The sequence below is a fragment of the Epinephelus fuscoguttatus genome, linkage group LG6 (genome assembly GCF_011397635.1).
Source record: "Epinephelus fuscoguttatus linkage group LG6, E.fuscoguttatus.final_Chr_v1".
Taxonomy (NCBI): domain Eukaryota; kingdom Metazoa; phylum Chordata; class Actinopteri; order Perciformes; family Serranidae; genus Epinephelus; species Epinephelus fuscoguttatus.
Genome location: NC_064757.1, coordinates 45,953,332 through 45,964,577, shown reverse-complemented (window position 1 = coordinate 45,964,577; position 11,246 = coordinate 45,953,332). Strand labels below are relative to the sequence as shown.

At 42.2% G+C, this 11,246-nt stretch overlaps 1 protein-coding gene across 1 annotated transcript; it reads right to left on the bottom strand.

The window, feature by feature from the left end:
- Positions 1–5,780: 5,780 nt before the first annotated feature.
- Positions 5,781–10,937, bottom strand: ppiaa (peptidylprolyl isomerase Aa (cyclophilin A)). Its single transcript, XM_049577758.1, has 4 exons — positions 10,770–10,937; positions 7,719–7,838; positions 7,442–7,614; positions 5,781–6,233 (listed from the first exon to the last, which is right to left on the bottom strand). Exons 1-4 carry the CDS (start codon positions 10,836–10,838, stop codon positions 6,101–6,103), a joined length of 495 nt encoding a protein of 164 aa, XP_049433715.1. The 5' UTR covers positions 10,839–10,937; the 3' UTR covers positions 5,781–6,100.
- Between the last annotated feature and the right edge of the window lie 309 nt (positions 10,938–11,246).

Genomic DNA, 11,246 nt, shown 5'->3' with positions numbered 1-11,246 from the left:
TGAAGGAAAAAAACATCAGTTGGCGGTGTTGTCCTGACGTAGTGCTTTTATTTTGAAAGAGACTGTATCAAACTGTACATTTCCTGTGAAAACAGAAGTGTATTTTGAAAAAGACAATGCATGTAACAGGCTGAAGTTGACACGGCGTCCCAGAACGTCAACAACCAACACACCCAGGGTACCTTGGACGTCATATGTGGACGTGGAAAGTCCATGACCAAACGTGGACATGTGACGAGGTCACAGTGAGGATGATGATGTATATGGCTGCTAAAGGGTGTCTCTGTGCGTCAGTGTGTGCTGCTGAGGTCCACTGACGCAGAGTTTTTTGTATCTAAATTTAACCCCATTTCAGCCACAGCACTGTTGAAACATATGTGATGTGACGTACAGATGATTTACAGACACGTATGATGCCAACATGGATCCTGGTGACGAGGCTGCAGCGACACCTTTGATTAAATGTTTCCACCATTATTGTGAGTTTAGTCAATAAAAGTCACTCTATGAAAATAAAGCGTTCGACTGTTTTAATTTTGGAATCAAATTACAGACGGGTCGCAAAGTGAAAGAGGAGAACACTTTAACAGTGTGACATCAGAGACTGAGCTACATCTGTAATTCACACAGTGTGTGGTGGAGGAGTGCTCACAGCCTTTGACACCACTCTGTAAATACTCTGTTACAGTCAGAGTCCTTCAGTGACAATGTAACTGCAGTAAAAATATTTAAGATTAATCATGAAAATATATATAAATATATCAGAATATTTTCAGCTCTAAAGCTGTGTCTAAATATTAACTCACACTTCAATATCGTATTTAAATGGACCATAAAAATATTTTCTCCACCTTCATAAAGAGCAATGTGAACAAACCTTCATCTGTCAGCTGGAAATAGATCCAACAGCTCCACACAGGTGATCAGAGCTGCTCTCAGGTGTGCCACTGACAGACCGGCTTTGATTGACAGCTCATCTGGTGCACCTGTGTGGGGGCGGGGCTACAGGTGTAACCAGCCAAAGTAAAGAGTTAAACACTTCCTCAGGTCCATTCTACTGACAGCAGGCCGACTATTTATCTTTAATTAAAGTAGAATTGATATTGATGTCACGAGGTGAGCTCCCACACCCTGTCAGAGTTTGTTCGGTGTCTTTTCCTGGTTTTAAACGCTGCATTACAGTGATGTCACGTCATGGCTGTTCATCTGTGAGTCGTTACATCAGGACTGATGATTACTGATCAGATATCTTTGTGTAAATATTTTATAAAAGCACAAACAGTCAGTCTGACAACATCAACACAACACTGACACTGAGCTGTTTAATACAAAGTGTCGTCACCACAGACGAGCAGGAACATATACTGCAGCTACGCTGGCTTTTGGTGACGTGTCACATGTCATGAGACTGTTTTTTACGGGTTAACCTCAGTGGCTCTTAAATGGTGTGCCGTGATGCTAATCCAGGTGTGCTGTGGGATTTTGTGATAATCACACATTATTACTGCAATATTAAATTTGGCCGATACAAAAAGTTATGAATGAATTTTTAATCAGCTGTTTCAGTATGTCGTGTACAACCATTCCCTAATAAAGAGGCAAACTCTATTATCTTATATCTTATAAAAATAACAACAATGCACGGACTTTATTTACTGTTGTTGACAGACTGACAAACCCATCAGTGTCAGTCCCTCCTGAACTGCTGTCCACCAAGGCACGCAATGACTTTGCTTCTTTTTTCACAGACAAGATTTCAAAGATAAGACAGACAGTCTGTAACTCCAACACAGTGGCTATTTCACCTGTGCCTCATAAGACTACTCCAGTTAATTTGGCACTTTTTCACCCATTAAATTATGCTACTTTGACAGACATAGTTAGAAACCTTAGGTCCACCACCTGCTGCCTTGACACTCTGCCTACAAGCTTTTTTAAAGATGTTTTTAACTGCATAGCATCAGATATACTACAGATAGTCAGCTGTTCTCTTCAGTCAGGCCTTTTTCCAACGGCCCTGAAGACTGCAGTCATTAAACCTCTCTTAAAAAAGCCTAATCTGGATGCCTCAGTAATAAATAACTACAGGCCCATATCAAACCTACCATTTTTAGGAAAGATCATTGAAAAGGTTGTTTTTCAGCAACTTAACACCTTCTTGGAGCAAAACAATTCCTTTGATGCCTTTCAGTCTGGATTACGAGCACATCACAGCACGGAGACTGCACTTGTAAAAGTTTTAAATGACATTCATCTGAGCAGTGATGCATCAAAGATTTCGGTTCTGGTATTACTGGACCTCAGTGCTGCATTCGACACAGTTGACCATAACATACTGCTCGACAGACTAGAAAAGTTTGTGGGACTTTCTGGCACTGTGCTAAATTGGTTTAAATCTTATTTACAAGACAGGGATTTCTTTGTGTCACTTGGCAATTATGAATCTGTGCGAACAAAGATTACATGTGGAGTTCCTCAAGGGTCCATTCTTGGGCCTCTTCTGTTCAACATCTATCTGCTCCCTCTTGCTCAGATTATGGAATATCATAACATCTCCTACCATACTTATGCAGATGACACACAACTTTACATAACAGTGTCACCAGATGACTACAGTCCCCTACATCTGCTAAACAAGTGCATTGACGAAATCAATACGTGGATGTGCCAGAATTTTCTACAACTAAACACAGAAAAAACTGAGATAGTTGTTTTTGGCCCCAAAGAACAAAGATCAATAGTCAGTGCTCACCTTGACGCCATGACACTAAAACCTACAGATCAAGCCAGAAATCTTGGTGTAGTTCTGGACTCAGACCTAAATTTCAATGGTCACATTAAGACAATTACTAAATCAGCCTACTACCACCTTAAAAACATAGCAAGAATAAAAGAATTTCTGTCTAAACAAGATACAGAAAAACTTGTTCATGCTTTCATTTTCAGCAGGCTGGACTATTGTAACAGTGTCTTCACAGGCCTGAGTAAAAAATCAATCAGACAACTGCAGCTCGTCCAGAACGCTGCTGCCAGAGTCCTCACCAACACCAAGAGAGTGGAGCACATCACACCAGTGCTTAAATCACTGCACTGGCTTCCTGTGTGTCAAAGGATAGACTTTAAAATCTTGTTACTTGTCTATAAAGCACTAAATGGTCTCGGGCCTAAATACATCTCTGATATACTTGTACGTTATGAAGCATCCAGACCCCTCAGATCATCTGGAACAGGTTTACTCAGTGTTCCCAGGATCAAAACCAAACAAGGTGAAGCAGCCTTTAGTTTCTATGCTCCCCGCCTGTGGAACAAACTTCCAGAATATCTGAGGTCGGCTGAAACTGTCAGCTCATTTAAATCAGGGCTTAAAACATTACTATTTACTGCAGCTTAGCAGTGAACTAGATATGTAACTTATTGTTAGGATAATCTGTAGCTATTGTTTTTATATTTGTCTGCTGTTGCTTTTGCTTTATGTTTGCTTTTTAAATGCATTTTCTGCACTGTTTTTCTTGCTTGTAGCTCTTGTTTTTAATGATCTATTGTTCCTTTAATGATTTAATTTAACGTATTTCCCCTGTAAAGTACATTGAATTGCCTTGTGTATGAATGGTGCTATATAAATAAAATTGCCTTGCCTTATCTTAAATTAAATTAAGTCAAATCAAATCAATTTAATTTAATTTAATTTAATTTAATTTAATTTAATAAACCTTCCTGGGGAACCTGTTTGTTAACGTTTGCGCGAGGGAATATTAAGTGTGTGACACATCACATTATTTCCTGTTTGAATGACGTTATTAGTGCTTTGGTTTAATTTCAAAGCTTAAAATTAATTCTTGAATCATATTGTTAATAAATATTTCATGAGCAATGGTTGTTGTCAGATGTTATTTAATATTAGTCAATAAAACATTTATATTACATGTTATGGAAGTTATTGTGCACAGATATAAATACAGGTGTGCTTTGGCAACAAGTGTGAAAACCACCACTGTAGCTCACCTGGTCAGGTGTGCACCCAATAACAGGCCGAGTCCTTGCAGCACGTCATCTGCATGTTGTGTCTGTATGAAGCTGTCCTGTCATTTAAGGCAAAAGCACAAATAAACTATTTTTCATGTTTATCTCAAAGCACCTGAGTCATGACATAAACGTAGCTGAGTGAGTCAAACACACAATACTTCCTCCTGAAGTGTAGCTCAGTCAGTCTGTCACTGACGTTCACCTGTCAAGTCTTTTCGGTTCATATTTCACACTGAAGCCTCTCTAACCTTAAATAAAAGACACTGAACAGGACTTAAACTTAAATTTTATCTTCCATCATCTTTGTTGGTTAAATGTCTGTTGACCTGAACACTGTGCAGCTGAAGAGCTCCCTCTGCTGGACACTTTAAACACCTGCAGGCTCATTGCAGATGACGTCATATGGACAGTATGGACATGTCCTCTCAGGTGTGTCCTCTGTGGATGATTTTGATCTGATGAGCAGGTTTACTGTGTTTATGTGACCGAGCTGACGTCACCTCGTCTCTCATTTATTATTCCTGCTGTAAAGATTCAACCTGAGCTGATAAATCAACATCAACCTGCTGAAGCTTGTGTGTGTGTGTGTGTGTGTGTGTGTGTGTGTGTGTGTGTGTGTGTGTGTGTGGTGCACATTTTTAATTCACTAAACTACACTAAACTGAGACAGCTTGTTTGTTACAGTGGGACGCTCATCCTTAGATTAAAGATTAAAATCAGGCTTCATAACATGAAACGTTTGTTATAACGAGATATTTTTTTCATATATATATTTTTTTTATTGTTTATTTGATGTGTACATCACAATTGCATTGGACGGACCAGATGCATTGAGTGTTTTAGCACACGTGCTAATTCGCAACACTGTGATATGTGGCCCTTTACACAATACTGCTTAATCGGGCAAGATTTACCCTTCACCTCACATATAGGACATTCATACAGTTTGCAGACAGGCATCGCGTCGTAATTGTTCATTAAAATATAAAAATAGTTGCATTTGTCTCACTTTTTTTTTTAACCCCATTTGATGCGAGAATCAGTTGACCTCCGGGTATTTTCACGTTGTTTTATCTGGCCCCCATTCAAAACTGTTTGCACACCCCTGTTGGAAACAATAAACTGACGTTAGAAGCTAAAACTTGTTTTTACCAAGAAACGTTTCTTGTTTTAACATACAAATATCTCAAAGGTGTAAAAAACATGTTTTAACAAACTTCTCATGTTCTGACCTGATACTCATCAGTTTGGGTTTCTGTCTGCCAGCTCTACGCCTCTGTGTACAAGTTAAAGTCCCCTAAATAAATAAATGAAGTCTCTGGAAAAACAACTTGAAAAAAACCCAATGGATTTCTAAAATGAACTATGTATTTATTATTATATTTGTTTGTTTTTAGATTTTTAAAAATGTTTTATATTCATTTTGCTACTCCAGTGTTTTGTTATTGTTTGTCAGTGTGACGACACCAGAATGTTTTTATTTAAATGTGTCTGACTGTGTTCAAACATCCAGACACAAAAATAACGCATTTATTCATGTACATATTCTTACCTCATTTATTTCAACATCTATTCTAAATATTTATTCATTTAATAAAGTCACTTTGAGCCATGTTTCACTTCACTTTCTGATCCTGACTTTAATCATGAGGACATGATGACGATCAGGTGATAAATATTAAATATCATACTCACTCAGATTTGAGACGATCTTAGAGAAAACCCTCGGTTAAAATCAAAAAGAGAAAACACACACGTTTAAATTGTCAAGGCAACTTTTGTTTTATTCTTCATTTTTTTGACTTAACAAAAAAACCGTTGGGACGTGTGGAAAAAAACGTTAATGCAAAAGAAACTTTCAAAGTCACAAATGCAGCAACATGATTTCAACAACAGAATAAAAAAATGAGGGATGAGGAGCGAGGGACGGGGTGAGGTGGGGCAGGGCGGGAAGTGGGCAGTTGAATCTCCATCAATAGGAATGTTGAATGGCAGAGGTGGAGGAGGGGCAGGGGGAGGGGGTGGAGCCTACAGGGGTGTGGCTACAGGACGAGCAGAAAGGGTTAAGTGCTGGAGCTCAGAGCTGCCCACAGTCGGCGATGGCGATCTTGGTTGAGGTTTTGCCACTCTGGGAGCCGAAAGACTCCATCTTCTTGACCACTTCCATCCCCTCGACCACAGACCCGAACACCACGTGCTTCCCGTCGAGCCTGCGGAGAGACGCATCATCAACATTAACAACCAGCAGCCCGACACACAAACATGCTGAGGGTTCAGGTGAACTCCAGCAAACTATAGTTCAGGGGGGGCACGCAAAAACTCAATTACCACCCTGTGGCTGTGTCCAGGTCTTCCTGTAGATATAAAAGTAATGCAGGATTTATACTTCTGTGTCGAACTGACACTGTACCAATGGTGTAGGCTCTACATCGACGTAGAGCCTACACCGTACTCTGACATGCTCCTCCCCAGAGATGTAACTCCACAGTGTCACAGTGACGCAGACCTCCTGTCTGTCTCTGTGAGCTGAAACCATTTCCCTCAGTGGAAACAAAGCTTTGATTTACTTTAATTTCACAGGTAAGAAACAATAAACTGTGAAGACAATAAAGCCTCCACACACTGTGTGTGATTTATCCTGGCTGAAATATGAGCAGAGCAAATCTCTGCTAGCTGTAAACACTGACCAACGGGACCAGACTGGTCGACCCGTATGCTCTCACTCAGTGGATGGATGATGTCACAGGAAGCCAATCTTACAAAGGAGGACCACACTTGTTTGTTTTGCTATGGAAGCTAACGTTAGCTAATGTGCTAAAAAGTTAGCGTTGCAGAGAAATCCAATCTTCCTCTTAATCCCTCCCCAGTTTCTGATGAGGTGGACATGATAACCCTTAATACACATAACCTTATTCATCCCTACAACAGGAAATACTTTTTCCCTAACCTGATATGAAGTGTGCGCTGCACATGTGAGCATTTTTGATGATGGCCTCCGTCCAGTCCTTTGGTCTTATCACATTTAACCATAGTTGTCTTTGTTTTTGTTGACGGGCAGTGGCGGCTGGTTTTGAGCCATGACTCCTTCTATTCTGGCCTCAATAACACAAGACAAACACATTTTAACACTCCTATGGAGCCTACAGCCCTGTGGGGGAGAGGCAGCTGCACCTCCAGCTGATAACATGAGGTCACTGTGATGTCGGCCCTAACAGGGTCTATTAGGTTCAGTGGTTTAAAGATTTGTAACATCAGAAATGTGGATTTTTATGCAGGCGAGCTCGACTCATTTTGACGAACAGAAATAAAAAGATGGAAACAGACCTCTGTGTGTGTGTGTGTGTGTGAGTGAGAGAGTGAGTGAGTGAGTGAGAGAGAGAGAGAGAGAGAGAGAGAGAGAGAGAGAGAGAGATCTTACCATGGTGTGTTGGCTGTACAGATGAAGAACTGGGATCCGTTCGTGTTTGGGCCGGCGTTGGCCATGGACAGGATGCCCATACCAGTGTGCTTCAGGGTGAAGTTCTCATCAGCAAACTTGTTGCCGTAGATGGACTTTCCACCAGTTCCGTTATGGTTGGTGAAGTCTCCGCCCTGCGTGTTAAACAAACAACAATTTAACACCCACACGGAGCAAACTGTCTGAGAGAAGGCACCACTGTGCAAGAAAAAGAAAAACCCAACACAGGCTACGTTACCTGACACATGAACCCGGGGATGATGCGGTGGAAGATGGAGCCCTTGTAGCCGAAGCCCTTCTCGCCGGTGCAGAGGGCGCGGAAGTTTTCAGCGGTCTTGGGCACCACGTCGTTACGGAGCTGCAGAGCACAAAATGAACACACTCAAAATCAGTGAGATGTTACGAGCAAACAGGGAGTTAAGTCAAGTGTTCGTTTCTAATACTGTGATAAAAAATTTAGAGAGGGTAAAAGTCAGTGAAGTAACATCTGGCTCGTTGCCATCCAGGCACAGAGCCCAAACCAAAGGCAGGTCACCAGATACTGTGCACTTTGTTCTGTGAAGCAAGACATTGTGTAACTCCATCTACACAGGAGAAATCAGCATGTTGGTGGTTTAGAGTCCAGCTGTAAGGAGGTAAACGGAGCGTCTCACAATCTGAATAAATTTTAAAACGTCTGCAGATTTAAGCTAAATTTAGCCCCATACAAGATTCAACAGATACTGAACTCTACTTGACATTTAAAGTCAACATAAGGAGTTAAATAAATCTCAGGAGCACTCTGTGTAGCCTGAGGGCAGCTGCTCTCGCCCGTCACACACGGATCAGGTTATTATGTGATTAGTGTGCGGTAATTGTGCCGTGTCATGGTGAAACAGGAATGCAGCATTGCACCACACTGAGATATCTGCATGCCCTGCACAGCAGTGACGCTACCATGCAAGTATGTTCGGAGGAGGAGGAGGGACGGGGGGAGGCTGCTGCAGCAGCAGACAAGCGAGAGCTGCAGCTGATCTCAGAACAGCTCTGTGCAGCCTTCCACCTGCTCAGCAGTAACAGAAACCAGACATTCATAATTTAAGACGGGAACATATGTGTTCCCAAGGTTCTGTGTTCCCCAGATTAATATGACATGTTACCAAGACTTTTCAAATGGTTTTCTCAGCGATGGGTCAATATGTTCAAATCATCCATCTAATGCTTAAAACCTAACAGCTGTTACACTCCTTAAACCTGTGCCCTCAAATCTGCAGGCAGGACAGTTTCCTCCCTCCTTTGGACACTGATATCTCACAGCAGCTGAATGGAGATTTACTACTCAAACTGCAGTGGCCAAGTCCAGCTCCATTCATTCATTTGAAATTTAAACTGCAAAAACCTATGGTGATATTAAACACCTTCCACAGATAGAGAAAAAAAGATTTATAAACTCACAACAATATATTGCAAAAACAAAATGCTGCTGCAAATGCACAAACTCAAAAAAGAATGTGTAGAACTGAGATTTTTTTAATTTTGTAATTTGTGTATTTGCAGCTCTTTTTGTAATTGTGAAAGGTGTTATATATTTACAGATTACCCATCTGTTCATACAAATTGTTTTGACACAAATCTAGCTGCAAACATAAACTCCAAAAATAAAGTAGAGTGCATATGATGCAAATCGACAAGTGTAGAACTGCGATTTATGAATGTTGTAAATGTAAGAAAGACTGTAAGACTTGTAAAACAAATCCATTCACATTTTTTAAATCCTTAATTTGCAGCTTCACAAATCTTTCTTTGTAACTGGAAAGTGTTTGTTTATAGATTACACATTTACATGCAGATTTCCAATCATTTCACACAAACAATATTAACACAAATCTATCTCCATTATAACCAGTCTCTTACAAGCTTCATTTCTATCAGTAACACAGGACCCTGGGAACAAAGTCATGACCCCATTTAATGTAAGAACCGTTAGCTTCAGTTATTTACACGCATACATGGCCAAAAAAGAAAAAAATAATAATCTTTTCCATTTGTCCTGAGCTCTGTAGATTTGGATCCGTGCACCATTTAATCTGGAGGTCTTCGGGTTCAAATGTTGATATATATCGGGAACGCCCATAACGGGGCTCAGCTACGTGCACAAAATGGCTGGACGTGTTAGCAGCTTTTAGCCTGCCGTAAAAAACATGAGCGGGTATAAATAGTGTGTGAGACAATGGCGCCATGATCATCCTAATTCTGTGTAATGTAATGTTATTACTACTCAGTGTGGGCACGAAGGAACTGAACTGTAAGGCCGTGTCTGCGGCCATCTCTCTGCATCTGCATTTTTTTTTATCATGCAGATAGCCCCCTCCCTCCCCCCGCTGTGGAACTTTCCAGAACCGCTCCTCCGTCCACTACAACGGAAACCGGCGCAGTTAGCTTCGGTGGCTAACACGCTAACCGCCGCAGGCAGTACATTTTGTCTTATTATTATTACTCTCTTTACATTAAACTTCACCCAGAGCACCGCAGCGCCATTACTGTAAAGAGACTGAATAAAACCACAGCCTGAGGGTGGAGGTGGTTTTCACTGACAGCAGCGGGGGTTTCCCGGGCTTGTGACGAGGCCGTAAAACCCTGCAACAAAGAACAGCGCGGCTAACTTAGCATTAGCTAAACCCGTTAGCATTAGCAGAGACTGTTAGCTAGCTGTGGTCAAACTCCTGCCCGGGCAGCGTGCTCCCTCCACGGCTCACACATGGGCCGCGGGCCTTCTGTGGGCCTCAGTGTGACGCCAGCTAACGTTAATTAGCAGTTAAGCTCTGCTCCTCTTCAGTGTGAGAGGCGATGGGTGATTGGCTGCCATTAAATTCGGATTATTACATATAAAAGTGCCCAGATAATCATATTAGAGCTCGTTAACATCACGTGGCAGTTAGTGAAAAACACATTAACATTAATTACAGTTTAATTACAGAGCCCGTCCTCCGCAGTTACAACACCTGCACCGGAGTATAAAATTCCGCTATGCGGTCCCGTTAGATGCGCTGGCTCGAAGCCATACACACGTGCACATGGTCTCTGCAAGACAATTGTGTTCGTGACAGTTCCGTTACAGCTAGCTCGTGCATGCTACCTCTAAACGGCGCTGAGCCGAGATCAGGTTTTATTTTCTGCGGCACAAAGTGACTTAACGGACAGATAAATAAAAAGCAGCGGGGCAGATGAAGCCCGGCGGAGACGAATTAACGGAGCGAACACCAGGCAGCGTGTGTAACGGTGAATACTCCCGGTGGTAACGTTACCGTACCTCCATCACCACCCGGCCAATTGGAGCACCGTCAGAGGAGATGTCGAAGAAGACTCTGGTAGAAGCCATTTCAGCGGGCTGAAGTGCAGAGAGTGGACTGAACGGGTTTCCCGGCGAGAGGACTCGAGCGGCCACAAGGATCCGAAAAAGATGGAGGTATGTGGATTAATTTTATATAACATGCCGGTGGGCAGTGTGGAAACACAGCGAGCCAATGGGGAACGCTGGAGTGTTTGACTGGCAGCAAGTTTGGCCAATCAGCCGCCAGAATAGCGGACCCTCCGTTTTGACTGGTCTCTGAATGGACGGAGACATTTCACGGTGTGTTTGATTCGGTCACCAGAGCAGACCGCTGTGCCAGTTCAGGTTTTCTCAAAAGGCGCGAGGCAGGTGACACCGCCCCCGCGTCTTTGTCCCCGTACAAAAAGCTGGGATCGCGAGTAGCAGAGCAGCGCGCGCCACCGATCATTGACGACC